General features: G+C 48.8%; 2 protein-coding genes across 4 annotated transcripts in view; one reads left to right on the top strand and one right to left on the bottom strand.

The window, feature by feature from the left end:
- Positions 1 to 2,393, bottom strand: part of SMAD3 (SMAD family member 3) — a 131,433-nt gene extending 129,040 nt beyond the window's left edge. The window contains exon 1 of one of the 3 annotated variants that reach the window (XM_050795996.1): positions 1,685 to 2,393. In XM_050795996.1, coding sequence (XP_050651953.1) covers positions 1,685 to 1,890 — 206 coding nt within the window. In that variant the 5' untranslated portion in view covers positions 1,891 to 2,393. The remainder of the gene's footprint in view (positions 1 to 1,684) is intronic. The other 2 variants (XM_050795997.1, XM_050795998.1) reach the window with 2 other exon arrangements.
- Positions 1 to 20,633, top strand: part of SNAPC5 (small nuclear RNA activating complex polypeptide 5) — a 717,963-nt gene that overhangs the window by 98,909 nt on the left and 598,421 nt on the right. The gene's annotated exons all lie outside the window — the stretch shown is intronic.

Below are 20,633 nucleotides of genomic sequence, written 5' to 3'. Positions count from 1 at the left end.
ATACCATTTTTTTTCCTGTTTCAATGCATAAAGCACTTGTCTTCAATGCACCCAGGCAGATAAGAGGAAGGTAGGTTTGACAGACCCCTCCCCAGACAGAGAAGTAGCATATTCACCCACTCTACCCTCTCCACCCCCACCGAAGGAATACAGAAGAATTAAGAACCAGAGCTGGAACCAAATCCCAGGTCTCTCTGACCATCACATCACACCACCTCCTCTGAAGTCAATTCTGGCTCCCGATCACACGGCCAGGGACTTCCCCAGACAGCACACCGCCTTCCCTCCCCCTTTATTGACTGGATCCACCCAGTCAAAAAAAAAAAAAATTTAAGTCTGCACTCCCACCATATGTGGCATTTATTTCCACGGGAGGCCTGCCCTGGGTTCCCGTGGACAGATGTTGCTTTGTGCCTGCCTGACTCGCCTGGCAGCCCTTGTACAACTGCCCCAAGCAGGTGGCCAAGGATGGAGTCCACCCTGGCCCACGGGCAGGGATGACAATCCCTTTTTTGGCTTACAGTCCCTGGTGCTTTCTACTCATTCCTCTGCAGCCTGGGACCCCCAAAACAGCCAGCCCCCAACACACACACTCTCTCCCTTGGTTCAGAATCAAAGGAGGCTGAGAGGTAGAGACAGGAAGTCAAGGTATCCCCACCCCCAATTCCCAGCCAGGCACAGCTAAGCTAAGGAAGGCCCTGGGGGAGTGGAGAGAAGTCACTGACCCTTTCTATCAGCCATCTGTGGGCTCCCGCCCGACCTAGCTAGCGCGCAACAGGAAGGATAAAGGAGATGCAGACAGATGGCAGCGCGCTTTGGGAAGGAGGGCTCTACAGGAATGCGAGGGCCGATGCGAGGCCCACTTTGGGGTGTGTTTTGTTATCTGCCCGGTTCCAGCCCGCCCCTCTCCCTCATTCTGCACGGACTCAAAATCTCTTGGACCAAAAGGAGGGCAAAAGAGTCGGGATGGGGAGTGGGAGGTGGGGGAGAAGACCCTATTTTCTGCCACTTGTCTCTCCCATTTGGAAGTCAGAGCATTGCACTGCAACCAAAGTGCGTGCGTGCTCAGGGGGCGGGAGACTGGCACAACCGAGTCTAAAAATACTCGATAAAAATGCTAATCCCGAAGGCAAAGAAAGAACGAAGAAGGAATCTGTCAATCACGAGGCTCCCGCTCCTCACCCACAGCCCCAGCTGTACGGACCGCATTCCTGTAGAGGAAAGTGGGGAGACCGGACTGAAGAAAAGAAACGCAAAGACACCACCACCTCCACGAGCGCGGGCCGCGGGGGCGGGAGGCGGCGGCGGCGGAGGAGGGGCTCCGGCCCGCGGAGCCGAACAAAGCGGGCCTCAACTTCCAGCCCCAGCTCCCCAGGGTGGGGGCGGCCGAGTCCCGCAACAACCCGCTCTCCCCTCCCGGAGGTGGAAAGGGAATGTGAGGTCTGGAAGCCAGAGTGCCGTGTGGAAGCCTCGGGCTCTGATCTTTGCAAATGCAGAGATGGTTTTGTTTGGGGTCCCCCCACCCCCTTCCTGCCCGCGCTCTAGCTCCCACTCTCACACACACGCACCCACACAGTCTCACTCCCTCTCTCTCCCTCTTCCCATCTCCAACCCCAATGGGTCGGCCCCGCAGTGCCAGGGTGCCGGGTCGGCGTGTCCCCGGGTCCCCCGGGCGGGCCCCCACCTGGGGATGGTGATGCACTTGGTGTTGGCGTTCTGCGTGGTGATGGCCTTCTCCAGCTCGTCCAGCTGCCCCGTCTTCTTGAGTTTCTTGACCAGGCTCTTGACCGCCTTCTCGCACCATTTCTCCTCCTGCCCGTTCTGCTCACCCTTCTTCCAGCCCAGCAGGCGCTTCACGATCGGGGGAGTGAAAGGCAGGATGGACGACATGGCTGGGGAGGGCGCGCGGGCGGCGAGGAGCGCCCCCGGCGGGGCTGGGCTCGACGGAACGCCGGGGGCGCAGAGGGGAGCTCGGCCGGGGCCTGCCGCGGTCGCCCAAACTTCGCCTCAACTCTCGGCGAAGTTGCTGGGGCGCCGGGCCGGGCCGCGGCGCTGCAGCCTGCGGGGCTCGGCGCGCGGCCCTGCGCCCGGAGCGGCTCCCACGGCGAAGAGAAGGGCGGCCGGGCGGGCGGACGGCAGCGGTGCCGGGTTGGGAAGGCCCCGAACGCGGGGCGGAGGCGGCGGCCGCGAGACTCCAAGTGGCAGCAGAAGTTTGGGTTTCCGCACGGGGTAGCTGTTTGGGTGCCGCCTCCGGGAAGGAAAGTCCAACCCCCGGCCAAACTTCGCTCGCCTTGCTAGCTTTGATGCGCAGATCCCTCCGCCTCTGCTGCCTCGCCGCCCCGCCACCCTCCTCCTCCCGGCTCGCCGCTAGCTCGCTCGCTGGCTGGGCCGGCCCGGGGCGTGCGCCGCGCTCCCGCTCCCGCCCGCTCCCAGTCTGTGTTTCATGCAAATCCGCGTGCAGCCTCCTTTCCAAGCGCTGTCACCGCCCCCTCGCCGCCGGGGCTCTCCGCCTCCTCCCCTGCGCCCCGCCACCTCCTCTCGCGGGCGCCCTGCCCGCCCCCTGCTCCGGGGAGGGCGGCCGGCCGGCCCGCCGGCCGGCCACCACCCCGCGCCCAGCACGCCCACGTGGGCAACGCGGGCGGCGGCAGTCCTGGCTGGAGCGCGCGGGACCCCGCGCGGCGCCGACCTGAAGTCGGGCGGGCGCGGGGAGGAAGTCCTGGGAAACGCGCGGCGAGAGGGGCCTCGGGCGGGAGGGCTGAGCGCGGCCCGAGGCGTCCGCTCTCGGAGTCCACACTTGTGCGGCTCGGTTGGAGTTGCGGGCCGGAGAGGGTTGGACTCGCAGCAAGTAAGCGCCGTCCGGACGGGAGTGCACCCTGGAGAGGACCCGAGCCCGAGAGGGGGCGCGCGGAAGGCCCGGGCCCAGGAAGTTGGGGCCCGCACTTGGCCTCGCGCTGGCTGATCCCCGTCAAGGCTCTTGGCCGGCGCCCGCGCCCGCGCCCCTGGGCTGTTTTTATTCTCTCGTTGGTGAGATCACACCGGCCGAGAGCCTTGGGAAAGTGTGCGGAGGAGGGTGTGGGGGGGGAGAAGTGGGTCCTCAGAAATGGAGAGCTGGGGACACCAGTGACAACCTGGACAATGGCTGGAGCCAGGGATCCTTTGAGCCTTCTGAACTGAGTGCCCGGCAGAAAATGAGCCTCAAGGACATCTGTTGAGTTCTTGAAGGAATGATTGGAGGTGCTTTCGAATTTATCTTTGGAAGAAATTTACATAACACGGTGTTGCTGGATCTCCTGATAAAGATCGGAAATTTGATAATTCCCAGTAAATGGAAGAGTTTTGTTTCCAGAGCAATGAACTCACAAAAAAGTGGGGCAAGACAAGAGTATTCGGAGAGTTTGTGTATTCAAAAAAAGCAAAACAACAACAAACCAACTGGCACATTGGGGAGCTCCGGGGCTTTTCACCCCACCAAAAGAATTCAGGGGCGTCTGGCCGCAGGGCCCTCGGCGGCTTTAAGGAGCTACTCCAGGCCCCTTGGCCTTTCTCTTGCTGCTGCCTCCCGCAGTTGACTAGCCGGTGTCTAAGCCCTTTGTTTGTTTTTAACAGCAGGAATCCCCCACCCCCCACCCCCGCTTTGTTTAAAAAAAAAAAAAAAGTTATCTGCAAACCCTCAAGTGGGTGGGGAGTTACAAAGCCCTGTGAGGTGTGGCGGAATCCACAAAGTCAGCCCAGAAGCGGCAGGGGCCCTTGCTTTGCCCCAGAGAACCGCCTCCCACAAGCCAGTCCGCAGCTGCTGCTGCAGCAGAAGGGCGTTGTGCTCCTCACCCTCTCTCTTCCTAAATACCCGCCTGAAAAGGAGAATCCCTGAAACCCAACTGAGGCTTGTCAACCTGACTTCCGTTGCTTGCTGGTCCTCCTGTTAATGCGCTGCCGCTGTGGTCTTAGGTTTCACTCTCTTCTTCCCGTCCCTCAGGAGACAAGGATGACACAATCCTCATTTATTAATTGCTTTCTTCCAGGTAGCCCGCCTGCCTCTGATTCAATCTTAACAATGGTTGGTGAGGTAGATGTTCCTATGCCTCACGTTTACGGAGGCACAGAGAGATTATATTACCTACTCAGGGTTCCAAGTGGCAGAGCTGGAATTTGAACCCAATACTTTGTTGACGCCTCAGTCTTCGATCTCGACACTGCACCCAGCTGCCTGGGTCACGGAAGGCAAAGAAGACATCATTCATCGAGCTCTTTGCAAAACAGTTCTCTACACAAGCACACTATTGTAACACTGCAAGGACTATTTGCTCACCTGTAAAATGGGGCTAGAGGTAGCTTCCCTCGCAATCTCCTAGGGTGGCTGTGAAAAGCTCATGTGAAAAGGTTTGCATTGTTAATGCCATGAAAAGTGGTGGAGGGAGGTCAGATAAGTTTAACATACATTGACGGAGCAGCTCTATGTTGCAGCCCTCCTACTCAGTTCCTGAACTTCCAAAATAAAAGACGAAGGTCTTCAAGGGATTCACAGCCTAGAGAAGCATCAAAGAGTGGGGATGAGGATGATGTGACTGAGTGGGCAAAGATGGACAGGGACCTTGCAGTCATCATCGTCCAGTAAAATGTTAATCTTAACCTGAACAAGTCCAACCATTGAGAGGTAGCCAGAGAAAGTAAAAGGGGCTCAGTATCCGTCAGTGACTGGCCTGGCTTCCAATGCTGGCTTTCTCTTCTTCCCCTCGCGGAGCGTCTGTTCTCTCTGCTGTAAGAATGGAGTAAATGGTTCTCACTGTGCAGAGTGGTGGATCCAGAAAGAGCATTGTAACTGTCCTCCTCTAGTTCAAGTCCTTTATGTTACACAGAGAGCAATGTCTGATAAAGGAAGGCGATTTGCACTGTGGAGGAAGAGCCTCAGAGAGATTTGAGGATTACATGTAGTGGAAGGACCTGACAGGTACTTCACCCTCTAAAATCATGGCATTGGAAGGGGCCCTCATTCAAGCCCTCTCATCTTCCTGAGGGGAAGAAATCACCAGGCAGCCAGCTACTGAGTGCGGCAGAACCACGCTTCCCTGCGCTTCCCCTGCTGGCATCTGTGTGACAGGAACAGCTGTGCATGCAGAAAAATAGTGCTGGACCCACCTGCAAGTCTAAGAAGTGCCATTTCTAGGCTAGTTATTTCTCCTCAGGCCTGTTTCTCCAAGAGAGGTCCCTCCACTGGGGCACTAAGTCCAGTTTCAGAAAGCTCTGAGGAGGGCTGAGGAACTGATTCTTCTCAGTGCTGAGAAGACCCCACATGTTCTGTTGATCTTGACTTTGGGCAGTGAATGGGTGGGCCACTCTTGATGGATAAAACTCTGTTCTGGCACCTGGTCTCTTGAGGCCCACCCAGGCCTGCTTTTGCAGAGGTTGTTCTTGGGAGGGAAACGTTAGCCTGGTTAGTTTTTCATCATGGTTAACTGCAAAGTTCAAGAGAGGTGGGATGGAAACGGAAACAGCGGCTCTGTTTCCCTGGGAATAGTCCATCCTATGAACAGTTCACCTCATGAGGTGGGTTTTCTTGTATTTTGAGTGGTTTTCACATATTTGGAGTGACTCCCAGGTGGGCCACTTCAAATACACGAAAGAAACAAACACCTGACCTCAATTCTGATTATTTTCCCATTAGCTAAAGGGTATTTAATCAACAAGTAGTGAATCTAGAAAAAGCATATAAAATCATCTTCATCTTACACAGACAGAAAGTGATGTCTGTAAAGGAAGGTGATTTGCATTGTGAAGATTAGTAGCCAAATCAGGACTAGAACTTTCATCAGAGTGCCCTCGCCTAAGGGAGAGCCTCTGTCTACAGTCAGATCTCTAGCTATAGCTCTTTGTAATACCTTACACGTGTGAGCTCTTCTGTGGCACCAGAATGACCTGGGTTAAACTTCTACCTCTTCCACTTCCGGCTGTGTGACTCTGGGCACGTTCCGTAACTCTGTGTGTGTCAATTTTCTCATCCGTAAAATGTGATAATTACAACACCTTCTTAGTATTGCTGTATGGAATCAGATTAAATCACTCATATAGGAAGCTTGGCACAAGCACATAGTAGGTTCTCAATATACATGGATGTGATTCATGCATACCATAACGTGCTATGCAAAAGTGAGAAGCAATGAATTCCATGTACACAAAACAAATGCATTGAACTTAAACATAGTTCCAAGAGAAAATAGTAAGACACAGAGGGAAATGAATAGCATAATGCTACTATGTAAAACAAATTACATATACACAAAATAATTACATATATTTTGAAAGAAGTTATACAAATAAAAAGATACACATTGACCCACTTCACATCCATTAGGATGGCTATTATCTTTTTTCTTTTTTTTGAGACAGAGTTTCACTCTTGTTGCCCAGGCTGGAGTCCCATGGTGCAATGTTGGCTTACTACAACCTCTGCCTCCCAGGTTCAAGCAATTCTCTTGCCTCAGCCTCCTGAGTAGCTGGGATTACAGGCATGTGCCACCCACACCCGGCTAATTTTGTATTTTTAATAGAGACAGGGTTTCTCCATGTTGGTCAGGCTGGTCTCAAACACCTGATGTCAGGTGATTCCTCCCACCTCTGCCTCCCAAAGTACTGGGATTACAGGTGTGAGCCACCATGCCTGGCCAGCTATTAGCTTTTAAAAAAACAGAAAATAACATGTTGGAGAGGTTGTGAAGAAATTAGAATCCTTGCACATTGCTGGTAAAGGTGTGAAGTAGTGCTGCCTCTGAGGAAAATGGTATGTTGTATGTATGGCAGTTCCTCAAAAAACTGCGCAGAATTACCATATGATCCAGCAATTCTATTTCTGGGGATATACCCAAAAGAACTGAAAGCAGGGACTCAGGGTATTTCCACACCCATGTCCATAGAAGCATTATTCACAACAAACAAAAGGTGCAAGTAACTCAAGTGTCCATCAATGGATGGGTGGAAAAACAAGATATATTGTAGCCATACAATGGGATTTTTACATTTTATTTATGTATTTATTTATTTTGAGATGGAGTTTCGCTCTTATTGCCCAGGCTGGAGTGCAGTGGTGCAATCTTGGCTCACTGCAACCTTCACCTCCCGGATTCAAATGATTCTCCTGCCTCATCCTGAGTAGCTGGGATTACAGGCATGTGCCACCACACCCAGCTAATTTTGTATTTTTAGTAGAGATGGGGTTTCACCATGTTGGCCAGGCTGGTCTTGAATTCCTGACCTCATGATCCGCCCACCTCGGCCTCCCAAAGTGCTGGGATTACAGGTGTGAGCCACTGTGCCCGGCCCATACAATGAAATATTATTCAGCTTTAAAAGGAAGGAAATGCTGACACATGATACATTGTGGATGAACTTTGAGAATATTATGCTAAGTGAAACAAACCAGCCACAAAGGAACAAAAATTGTGTGATTCCACTTACAGAGGTACCTAGCATAGTTAAATTCTTAGAGACAGAAAGGAGATAGTGGTTGCCAGGGGCCAGGGGGAGAGGGAATGGAGAATTGTTGTTTACTGGGTATGGAGTTTCAGGGGAAGAAGATGAAAAATCTCTGGAGATGGATGGTGGAGTTGGTTGCACAACAATGTAAATGCAGTCAGCGCCATGGAACTGTACGCTTAAAATGGTTAAAATGGTCAATTTTATTATGTATATTTTACCATAATAAAAAAGGAATAGGCCGGGTGCAGTGGCTCTCGCCTGTAATCCCAGCACTTTGGGAGGCCAAGGCAGGTGGATCACCTGAGGTCAGGAGTTCGAAACCATCATGGCCAACATGGTGAAACCCCATCTCTACTAAAAATACAAAAATTAGCCGGTTGTGGTGGCAGGAGCCTGTAATACCAGTTACTCGGGAGTCTGAGGCAGGAGAATCACTTGAACCCAGGAGATGGAGGTTGCAGTTAGCCGGATCATGCCACTGCACTCCAGCCTGGTGACAGAGCGAGACTCCGTCTCTAAATAAATAAATAAAGTAGGAATAAAATGGTACATATTGAACAGAGTAGAATAGATGTCTGAGTTGGATGTATGGGAGAATAGGGGATGAGGCTAAAGAGGGAAAATAAATAAATGCATTTAAGTGTGTTTGATGTGCGTAACCGAGGAGTGTGGCTAACTTTACCCTACCGCTCTAGAGCTACAGCATTACAAAGTGTTCAACATACATTAGTCAATAGACCAATTGTTCTCTAGTTTGTTCAAAAGATACAACCTTTGGCTTCCAGTACTATTCAGTTCGGTGATCATGATATCTTACATGTGGAGAACTTAGTCAAAATTATTAAAAATTTCCTGTCTCACAGCAACCCCTAAAACATGCAGGCTTAGGCATTGCCCTATCTGACAGCTTAGGGAACGGAGGGCAGGAGATTAACACCATTTGTGGGGCTGCTCTATGCCAGGACTGGGCTTGGGACTTCAAGGATGTGGCCACGTTTAAAGTTATCAGTGTCTACAAGTTAGTTGTTGCGTTGCTGCTTTATGGAGGAGGGACCAGAGAGGCAGGCAGTTCAGCTGTTGTTGGCCCAAGCCTGACTGGCCATGGACTGCTGGCCCCTTCCTGCCAGCCCAGTGTGGGTCCCTATGCCCCCAAAGCCCATAGCAGAATTTCTGGTGTGGATTACACAGTGTCCCTGGGAGAATGACTATGACAGAAGGAGCTGGATACAGGTACTGTCCAAGGAAAGTATTGAGAGGGAGTAGGTCTGACTCGGAAAGATTTGGGGCAGTGAATTGGACTTGAGCCTGTGCACAGACCCAGGCGTGGGGCCAACGCTGAGCTGGGAGCATGGGACAGGCCTGTGGGCGGGCACTTGGAGCCCAGGGCAGGGTTCACAGAGCTGTTTTGAGTTCTCTTGCAGGATCTCCTTCCCAGCCTTCAGAAATTGCCAGTCCGGGAGTTTGGGGGCCAGGAGAAGATCCTGGTAGGTGTGAGGTGTGTGTATGAGTTTATTGTTTTATCATTTATGTGTGTCCTGGTGTGTTGCACTCTCTAGGCATACAGGGGTGTTGTTGAGATTCACGTGTGTGTGCATGTGAGCTGTCTCTGCCTGTACCTCTGAGGTCTTGTTCATAGCTCATTCTTTCGAAGTCCAGCACCAGTTGTTTAAGTACATGTTGTGTGAGTTTCCTCTCTGAATTCATATGTTTCTGTCCTTGCATATATCTTGTATGTACGTATATATGTTTACAGAGGTTGCTGTGTTTTCCCTTTCCTATTTTCCAAGATAATAAAGTCACAAATCAGTTTTGGCTTAGGCCCATGGTCTATGGTTCTGTTTGCAATGTCGACCTAAAAAACAGTAGTCAGAAAATTGTTGGTTCATTACAATAGCATTTACGTTTAAAAATACCTGCATATGAACAGTCACCAAAGAGGATGCATTGAAATGAAAATAGAGTTGTACAAATGCAGCGAGAGTGTATGACTTTAAATTATTTTTTAATTTTTTTTACATTAAAAATAATAGAGGCATGTTATTTTTACATTAAAAATCAACAGAGGTATAGAGGCCCGGCATGGTGGCTTACTACTATAATTCTAGCACTTTGGGAGGCCGAGGCAGGCGGATCACCTGAGGTCAGGAGTTTGAGACCAGCCTGACCAATATAGTGAAACCCTATCTCTACTAAAAATACAAAATTAGCCGGGCATGGTGGTGCATGTCTATAATCCCAGCTACTTGGGAGGCTGAGGCAGGAGAATCGCTTGAACCCAGGAAGCAGAAGTTGCAGTGAGCTGAGATAGCACCATTGTACTCCAGGCTGGGCAACAAGAACGAAACTCCATCTCAAAAAAAAAAAAAAAAAAAAAAAAGTCAACAGAGGCGTATACCCAAAGGAGCTAAAAGCAGGGACTTAAACAGATATTTGTATGCCCCTGTTCATAGCAGCATTATTTATAGTAGCCACAAGGCGGGAGCAACCCAAGCATCTATTAACAGATGGAGAAGCAAAATATGGTATAGATATACAATAGAGGATCGTTCAGCCTTCAAAAGGATTGAAATTCTTACACATGCTACAGTGTGAATGAGCTTTGAGACCATGTTAAGTGAAATAAATCAGTCACAAAAGAGCAAATGTTCTATGAATTCACTTATATAAGATTCGTAGAGTAGTCAAATTCAGGCTAGGCAGGGTGGCTCATGCCTGTAATCCCAGCACTTTGGGAGGCCAAGGTGGGAGGATGACTTGAGGTCGGGAGTTTGAGATCAACCTGACCAACATGAAGAAAGCCCGTCTCTATTAACAGTACAAAAATTAGCCGGGTATGGTAGTGCATGCCTATAATCCCAGCTACTACTCAGGAGGGTGAGGTGCAAGGACAGCTTGAACCCTAAGAGGCAGAGGCTGCAGTGAACGGAGCTTGCACCACTGCACTCCTGACTGGGAGACAGAGCGAGCGAGACTCCGTCTCAAAATAAATGAATAAATAAACAAATTCATAGAGACAAAAAGTAGAATGGTGGTTTCCAGAGGGTTGGGTAAGAGGTGATGACAGTTAGTGTTTAATGCGTACAGAGCTTCTGCAAGATGAAAAGAGTTCCAGAGGTGGATGGTGTGATAAGAGCAGAACAAGGATGAATATACATAATGCCACTGTGCTGTATACTTCATAATGGTTAACATGGTAAATTTTATTATGTATATTGGGCCAGACTTTAAAAAATTAAATTGTAAAAGGAAATAGGGTATACTGTATAAGAGTTATAACCCAATGAAAAAACAGATTTTAAAAAGAGAAGGAGGCCGGGCACGATGGCTCACACCTGTAATCCCAGCACTTTAGGAGGCTGAGGCAGGCGGATTATGAGGTCAGGAGATCGAGACCACCCTGGCCAACATGGTGAAACCCCGTCTCTACTAAAAATACAAAAATTAGCTGGGCATGGTGGCGGACACCTGTAGTCCCAGCTACTTGGGAGGCTGAGGCAGGAGAATCCCTTGAACCCAGGAGGCGGAGGTTGCATTGAGCCGAGATCGCACCACTGCACTCCAGCCTGGTGACAGAGCGAGACTCCATCTAAAAAAAGAGAGAGAGAGAGAGAAGGAAAAAAAATGTGGGCAAAAGCAGTGTCAGGTGTCTCCAGTGTGTGAAACGTGGGTTGTAGAGTTGCAGAGAAGGAGACAATGGTGATTTGCACTCTCAGATCAGGTGTGAAGATGTTGCTGGCCTTCAGAGAGGGCCTGTTAGTGCTTCAGTGTAGTCAGGCTCTGGGTGTGTGACGGGAGAAAGAGCAGAATCCTGACCTCTTACAATAATATCCCATCTGGAATACTCTGCACCTTACTTACAGCCCAGCATCTGCAGCCCATGAGAACTTCCTGCCACTGATTGACATGGTTGAAATGTATGATATGTAAATTATATCTCACTAACGATGTTTTAAAAAATAATGAAGGTTAGCACCTATTGAAGTCTTACAAGTGCTAAGCCCCATTTTCAACACTTCTATGGATTCGATTCACTTGTTTGGTTTTCACAACTGCTTGTGGTTCATGTTATTATCGTCTCCTTTTCAGAAAAGGGCACTGAGCATGGCAAGGTCAGACCAGTGAGTGACTGTGCCCAGTCAATCCAGGCAGCCTGCTAGACCTAAGTCCTTGCTCTTAATCACAATGAAGACAAACAACAGCCACTAACTAGAAATAATCATATTGCACTCACCTGCATTTTCATTTAACATATTGTGAATATCTTTCTATGTCAATACATATGTATTTCCTACATTGTTTTGAAAGTCTGTAGAGCCTTTTGTCACATGGACCTCCCATAATTTAATTTTTTTTTTTTTTTTTTTTGAGACACAGTCTCATTCCTGTTGCCCAGGCTGGAGTGCAGTGGTGCAATCTCAGCTCACTGCAGCCTTGACTTCCCTGGGCTTAGGTGATCCTCCCATTTCAGCCTCCCAAGTAGCTGGGACTACAGGCATACACCACCACACCCAGTTAATTCTTTATATATATATATATATATATATATTTTTTTTTTTTTTTTTTTTTTTTTTGAGACGGAGTCTCGCAGGGTTTTGCCATATTGCCCATTCTGGTCTCCAACTCCTAGGCTCAAGCAATCTGCCTACCTCGGCCTCCCAAAGTGCTAAGATTAGAAGCATGAGCCACTGCATCCGGCCTACCATAACTATTAAATCAGTTTCCCACACTTGGACAGTGAGGTTTTTTCCAATTTTATTTGGTATTATTAAAAGTGCTGTTTTAAACATTCTTGTGTATATACGTTTGTGTACATCCCTGATTATTTGTTTAAGAATAATTCCTTAGAAGCAGAATTCTACTTTTTATACCATTACCAAATGGCCCTCTGAAAAGTGATTACACCAGTTTAGTCTTGCCACATCAGCTTTAAAAAGTGACATTGCACCTGGGGCAGATTCTTTTCTCACTGCCTCGCTTCATCATCAATAGCTCCATTCAAGGGGACCAGAAAGCTTCAGCTTTAGCTGTGACTTTTTGTCTTCTCTGAAATCAACAGATGAAAACCAGGCTCCACTGAAGGACCTCCCAGCAGAGAGCTGCCTGCCCTGAGATGAGGGATCATAGGATGTCATTGTTGTCAGGAAGTAGGAGGCTCTATTTTTCAGACCTCTTCACCTGCCCTCCTGTAGGTATTGGTGTTCCTCAGAGCCAAGTACTTGCCTCTTTTCTTTTCTGTCCTCTCCCTGATTGATCTCACTCATCCTTGAGTCTCACCTAACCTTATAAACTGACTCCCATATCCAAGTATCCGGCCCAGACTCCTCTCCAGAGACATCAGGCCAAATCACCTGGACCTCCCGTTTGGTGGCCCACAGTCAACTCAAAGTTGGTTCGGAACTGAGTTTGTCATCTTTCTCCATGAACCTCCTCCTCGACCTTCCCTCCTATAGGGACACCACCAAAATTTACAGTCACAGAAGCCAGCAGCCTGGGGACTCCGCCTTTCTCACACCCCAAGCGCCATGGAATTCACCGTCCCAACACCCAGCTTTCATCTTAATTCAGGCCCCCATCACTGCTCGCCACCAATTGTTACAATAATTTTCTAATTGTCTCTGTTCTCTACCTGCTGCCAGAGTGAGCATTCTAAAGCACAAGTTCAATTTGCATCTCTCTTGCTTTAAAATAAAAAAGTATGCTTTCGGCGATTTGCCATTATTTACAGCAGTGCTGTCCAATAAAAATATATAATTTAAAAATTTTTTGAGACCACATTTAAAAAAGAAAAAGCAAGGTGAAGTTAATTTTAATTATATATATATATATAGACATATATATATATATATATTTTTTTTTTTTTTGAGACGGAGTCTTGCTCTGTCGCCCAGGCTAGAGTGCAGTGGCGTGATCTCGGCTCAATGCAACCTCCTCTTCCCAGGTTCAAGCAATTCTCCTGCCTCAGCTTCCCAAGTAGCTGGGATTACAGGCACCTGCCACTGCACCTGGCTAATTTTTGTATTTTCAGTAGAGACAGGGTTTCACCATCTTGGCCAGGCTGGTTTCAAACTCCTGACCTCGTGATCCACCTGCTTCAGCCTCCCAAAGTGCTGGGATTACAGGCGTGAGACACTGTGCCCAGCAATAATTTATTTTATTTAACTCAACATATCTAGTACATTATCATTTCAACATGTAATCAATATAAAATTATCCCTGTTTGGCGGGCGCGGTGGCTCACGCCTGTAATCCCAGCACTTTGGGAGTCCGAGGCAGGTGCATCACCTGAGGTCCGGAGTTCAAGACCAGCCTGACCAGCATGGAGAAACCCCGTCTCTACTAAAAATACAAAATTAGCTGGGGTGGTGGCGCATGTCTGTAATCCCAGCTACTTGGGAGGCTGAGGCAGGAGAATCGCTTGAACGCGGGAGGCAGAGGTTGCAGTGAGCTGAGATGGCGCCATTGCACTCCAGCCTGGGCAAAAAGAGCAAAACTCTGTCTCAGGAAAAAAAAAAAGTTATCTCTGTTTTATATTATTTTTCGTATGAAGTCTTTGCAATCCATTGTATATTTCACGTGTACATCTCAATCTTGCCTGATCACGTTTCAGGTGCACTGTAGCCATGTGTGGCTAATGGCTACCTTGGTGGACAGCACAGATTCAGAGACTGGACCCCTAGTCCTTCAAAATGGAATAGAAGGCACTGGGTGATGCGACCTGCGCTACCTCTGGCCTCATGCCTCTTGTTGTGTCCCATATCACATCTTCTCTCCAGGAAAATAACAAATACTCCCGATTCTTTCACCCATTGTACCTTTGCTTAGGCCCCTCCCATCTTGCCTTCTGGGGCCTGTCCATCCCTTCAGTCCTCACATGCCACCTCTTCAGCCAGATGAACACTTCCTTCTCTGCTCAAGACTAGTTTGAGCATCACCCCCTTCCTGAAGCCTTTTCTTCTCGGACTCCTGGGGAAGGACTGAGCCCCACTCGGCCCTGTTCAGACCTCTATTCCAATTCATACCTATACCCATCAGTACATTTATTTGTTTACTGAACTGATCCATTACACTAGATTTTAAGCCCCTTAAGGTCAGGGACCTTGTCTTGCCTTTTTTCCCCTCAACACCTGTACCCGAGTACATCAAAGATGATGAATCAATGTTTGGCAGGTAAATTGATTAATCATCAAGAAACTCAGGGCCAGGCATGGTGGCTCACACTTGTAATCCCAACACTTTGGGAGGCCCAGGAGGGCAGATCACTTGAGGTCAGGAGTTCAAGACCAGCCTGGCCCACATGGTGAAACCCTGTCTCTAGTAAAAATACAAAAGTTAGCTGGGTATGGTGATGGGAACCTATAATCCCAGCTACTGAGGATGAGGCAGGAGAATCACTTGAACTGGGGAGGTGGGCTGAGATCATGCCACTGCACTCCAGCCTGAGCAACAGAGCCAGACTCCATCAAAAAAAAAAAAAAAAAAAAAAAAAGAAGAAGAAGAAGAAAAAGAAAAAGAAAAAAACTGAGCCCTAGAAAGATGAACTGACCCCAGCACTTTGGGAGGCCGAGACGGGCGGCTCATGAGGTTAGGAGATGGAGACCATCCTGGCTAACACGGTGAAACCCCGTCTCTACTAAAAAGTACAAAGAAACTAGCCGGGGAAGGTGGTGGGCACCTGTAGTCCCAGCTACTCGGGAGGCCGAGGCAGGAGAATGGCATAAACCAGGGAGGCGGAGCTTGCAGTGAGCTGAGATCCGGCCACTGCACTGCAGCCTGGGCAACAGAGCAAGACTCCGTCTCAAAAAAAAAAAAAAAAAAAAAGAAAGAAAGAAAGATGAACTGACTTGCCCAAAGTCTCATAACTGACACTCGGCCTCTGGACTTAAACTGCAGACTCTCAGTCCCGTGTTCATCCTGCCACTAGGTCAGGTGATGTCATAGGTCTAATCTGTAGTGTATGCATGGAAAGATATAAGTGAAGATTGGTTTCAGGTGCCAACTGCTAAAATTTAGGTGACTTGGATCACAATCCCGCTGTTTCTTGTACGGTTTCTTCTCAGTTTTAGTTGTACAATATTTCACTGCCTTCAGATAATTACTAGGAAATGACAGAGACCAGAGGAAACATAGGCGCATGGTCCTGGATGATACACAGCCCTTTATCAGAGCTGACTTCACTTACAGATGAAGAGAATGGCTGCAACCTGGGGAAGGAGTCTCTTTGCCTGAAAACTATCTGAAGTTCTTTTTTTGTGCAGTCTTAGCTCACTGCAACCGCCGCCTCCTAGGTTCAAGTAATTTTCCTGCCTTCGCCTCCCGAGTAGCTGAGACTACAGGCACACACCACCATGCCCGGCTAATTTTTGTATTTTTAGTAAAGACAGGGTTTCATCATGCTGGCCAGGCTGGTCTCGAACTCCTGACCTTGTGATCCACCTGCCTCAGCCTTCCAAAGTGCTGGGATTACAGGCATGAACCACTGTGCCTGACCCTATCTGAAGTTCTCAAAGCCTGGTTAAGGACCTGATTAATGGACCGACTGGAGTGCCCAGGGGTCTGGAGGGCCTGGTCTTAGCAATGCACCTGCTCCCAGCTTGCAAGCTGTTTACACTCCTAGTTTTGGCTTCCTCATCTGTAAAATGAAGGGAGCAGACTGGCCTTGCAAGCTGCAAATACATGACTCAGTGCCCTCCTTTCATTACCCACTGCAGACACTGCTACTCAGTTACTGGGTTCTTCTCTGCCTTGGAATTCTTCTTTCCACCCTGCCATAGAGCTGTCATTCTTCTAGCTGAAACCTCTTTGCCTTTGAGACTCTCCTAGCTCTGACCTAATTCCCATAACTAGATGCAAATGACCATGAGAGAGTAACACCTCAAGTTCTTGCCAGCTTTAATCAGCTAAACTCTCAGGGCCTTATTCTGCCAAGGCCACCCCGGAGGTCTAGGAGATAAGAGCAGGAGAGGAGGTGATAGGAGAAAAGGAAGTCTAGTGCCTATCAGGGCATCAGGACACACATTGGGCCTATTGCCTGAGCATCCATTGTGGGCACACACTTCAGGGTGCTTTGTAGAAGAAATGCTACAAGAGAAGAGCCTGGCCTGCTGCCCTTGGGTAGCATGCAGTTAGTTTAATACAAGAACCCAAAAATATCATTTCTGTTCCCAATGATGTGAGTAGCCAGAGCAGGAACTCCTATATCTAATAAATGGCTCTGTTGCCAAGTATCCGGGACAGGGCCTGGCACAAAGTAGTCTCTCAGTAAATATTTGAATGAATAAATGAAAAACAAATGTACACACACACTAACAAAGGAACACTCCACCCTTGGCGCTTCACTGGGGACGGTGGAGTTGAACTCCCAGCCAGCATGGAGCTCATATTTTCATGGTGCTTTCCTTCCTCCCCTCAGATTTTTCCAAATGAGGCCATGTTACCTTAATTTAATGTCTAAAATACACACAATTATGCACTCCCCCTCAAACCCCACTTTCTGTGGTTTTGTGGTTTGTTACACATTCATTAAGTGTATTTTTACCATTGTTGTTATTTTTTTAAGCAGATCTAAGCCCGTTTTAGGTAGAAATGCATTCATCTTCTTGGGGCTGCAACAGGAAGTTCTAAAATCCCTTTGTGGAGTTGCATCTTCCGTGAAGTTAAAGGTTCCAGGCCCAGCCTTCCAGCCATGTGGTTCAGGGCTAGTAGCTGATCCTTCTGTAGAACCTTGTCTGTAAAGGGTCAGTTAGTACCAGGGGAGGGGCCTGGCAAGAGGTGAAACTCCAAGCACATCTATTAATTATGAGAGAGAACAACATGTTTTTATTTTGCTGTTAATTTAAACTGGAACTGAGAAAGGTTGCTGGGTCCCCACACATTCTCTTCCTCCTCCCTCTTCCCCCTCCCTCCCCCCCCTTCCCCTCCGTGTGCCTGCATGGGCTTGTGTGTGTGTGCGCGCGCGCTTGCGTGCGCACATGGGGGGGGGTGTGTGTGTTTGCTGGCTCAGACTCTGTGCCCATACCTTAACACATTACTGCTTGGATTTAGTCCTCTCCTGGGAAGCGAGCACACTTCATTCAATTTAGAAGACGTGGGCTGACATCTACCACGTACAAGACTCCCTTGGCAATCTGGATGACTCAGGAAGCAGAGCAAGTAGGTGCTTAGACCAACGGCAAAACCCCTCCCTCCCTTGCCCCACTCCTAGGCCAAGGAAAAAAGTTCAGCTTTATTGCATTCATCCAGGATTTTGCAATCAAAATCTCTAGAAGGAAGCTATTTTGAGTTCAGCCCACATGGATGGGTGGCATTTTTTTCAAATTTAGAATTGTTTTTCTTTGAATTTCATATGGGGGAGGATTGATCTTTCAGAATATCCAAGGGTCTTAACCCAGCCCTGTCTTAGTGGCAGTCCCTGTGGGAACACAAAGATGAATCACACAAGGGCTCCAGGACAAGACCCACACAGCACAGTAACCACAGCCTCTCCAAGCTCGAGTCCCTTGGTCTGAAGCTGGTAAAGAGGAGCAAGGAATCCCTGTGACCACAGGGGCCAAGCAGCGCAGTTCCAGAGCCCTGGGGCAGAAGCCATGTGCAGTGCTGTCATTCCTTGGGACCAATGTGAGTCATATCCAGAGAGCTGGGCATCCTGGAAACATTTTCTGGAACCCAGATCTGCTGATCTAAGAGTCAGGGGGCTAAGGTTCTTTTTCTAGCTCTGTCAAGAATTCCTCTGAGATCCTGTGTCCAAGAGCTCTTTGCAAACACAAAACCCACATTCCATGGTTTATGATTGACATCCCATGGGTATCTCCAGCACATCAGAGAACTTCTCTGAGAGGCCCTCACCTAAACGATGAGGTAATCAACACGCCTGAGAGAGTGGGTGTGCAAGCCTTTGGGAAGGTATGTGATGGTGGGCCAAGATAAACAACTTTTAGCATCATCTCTCTTTCCCATCACTCACACAACCGACTGCCCCTCAACCATAATGAAAGCAGCCGGTCCCTGCCAGGCACTGAGCTAAGTTACAAGTCTTCATTTCTATAGCAGCTCCTTAAGCCCCTCCCCTGATCCCAAGGCCTTCTGGTGAAAGATCCAAGTCCAGAAGTTGAAGGAATCTAATTAAATGTGGGGAGAAGGACCCGGTATGGATTCCAGCACTCATTTTGCAAAAGCCCAGAAGATAAAGCAGAGATCTCCTGCTCTGCAGGCGTGTCTCTGTCTTTCCTCAAGAGGGCCCATGGGAAGAGAGGCTGGCCTTGGAAGAGATGGCCCAGCCCTTGGAGCTCCCTCACATCCTTCCCCAGGCACAGGTGGGTTCTGTCTTCTCTCCAGTGGGGTCCACAGAGCATGTGACCGGGGCAGAAGTTTTCCCCGGGCTTGAGATGGGGTGTGGGTTTGAGTTTTGCTGCCCTGGGCCTAGAACTCCATTTCCCCATTTGTTTTTTGACCAGGTTGAGACATAGTTCCAGTGTGAACTGATTTCCCCATCTCTGGGCTATGCTATCGCAAATAACTCACACATGAGTAATGTGCCCATGTTTGTGTAGAGTTTATTTAGATAAGAAAAACAACTCAAGGCCTCATGGGAGGGGCGGCTCAGCACCACCGAGCTAGCTGTTTCCGGGGCCTGCCCAGGAGAGCCAGGCCTTCAGGCTGCTGGAGGGTGGCTGAAAAGCTCACATGCTCAGACATCTCCGGGGCCTGCCCATGGGAAGAAAAGTGAGGGATGGAACAGAGGACAGGGAACAGAGGACAAGGAAGCTGGAAGCTGGGTACTGAGTGTAGCTCTGTCGCCACAGTTGTGTGCCCTCGGGTAAGACACTTCAACCCTCTGAGCACTAGTTTTCCCTCTTTGCAAAGGGGCGGGTTGGGGGAAAATTATAACAACATCCAGCCACCAAAGGATTGTGGAGATTAAAAGAAACTTTGTAAGTTGCAGAGGCCAACACACAAGTTAGTTATTAATTAACGGCTGGATTAAGGTCATGTTTTCAGGCCACACTCAACAGTGGAGCGGGCACAATGCCGGGATTCAAAGGCCTGGGTCCAAGTTCCGATCCGCCAGCACCCAGTCACATGACCTCAAGCCTCCTCATCTCCCCGAGACCTAGGATCACCTCTGTGAAATGAGGACAGTGATTCTTCTACCACATAATCCTTGAGGCTCTGTGTTGGCAGTTTTGGAGCAAAGGATAGCTATGAAACTGGTTTGTGAACTGTACAATGTACAAATATGAGATGATGGTGCCAAGTTATTCAAAGGGTCACTCATCAATGAATCAACCTATCAACAAGCCGATTAGCTGGACAGCTGAGGATACACCAATAAGCAGTCTAGCTGGGATGAGAAGAGGGAGGGCTGCACGTGAAGGGTTAATTCACAATGTAGAGTGATAGTGGTGAGCAGACTGGTTGGGGCTGAAGGCTGAAGGGCTCATCCTTTTTAAATTTTGAGACAAGGTCTTGCATTGTCCCCCAGTCACCCAGGCTAGAGTGCAGTGGCACAGTCATGGCTCATTGTAGTCTCTGCCTCCAAGGCTCAAGCAATCCTCCCATCTCAGCCTCCCAAGTAGCTGGGACTATAGGCACGCGCCACCATGCCCAGCTAATTTTTTGTATTTTTTGTAGAGGTGGGGTTTCGCCATGTTGGCCAAACTGGTCTTGAACTCCTGAGCTCAAGCAATCTGCCTGCCTCGGCCTCCCAAAGTGCTGGGATTACAGGTGTGAGCCACCAAACCTAGACTCTTTTTTTTTTTTTTTTTTTAACCTATAACACTTTGGGAACAATGCCTTAACACAGTCATTTGTTTAAAAAAATTATTGTTATTATTATTATTATTATTTTGAGGCAGAGTCTCACTCTGTCACCCAGGCTGGTGTGCAGTGGCCCGATCTTGGCTCACTGCAAGCTCCACCTCCCAGGTTCACGCCATTCTCCTGCCTCAGCCTCCCAAGTAGCTGGGACTACAGGCGCCTGCCACCACATCCGGCTAATTTTTTCGTATGTTTAGTAGAGACGGGGTTTCACCGTGTTAGCCAGGATGGTCTTGATCTCCTGACCTCATGATCCACCCGCCTCAGCCTCCCAAAGTGCTGGGATTACAGGCGTGAGCCACCGTGCCTGGCAAAAAAAATTATTTTTTAAAAGCAGAACTGATTTTTCAAAC

This window comes from Macaca thibetana, chromosome 7 (genome assembly GCF_024542745.1).
Source record: "Macaca thibetana thibetana isolate TM-01 chromosome 7, ASM2454274v1, whole genome shotgun sequence".
Classification (NCBI taxonomy): domain Eukaryota; kingdom Metazoa; phylum Chordata; class Mammalia; order Primates; family Cercopithecidae; genus Macaca; species Macaca thibetana.
Note: the sequence above shows the minus strand (reverse complement) of the source record. Positions and strands in the feature narration are given on the sequence as shown.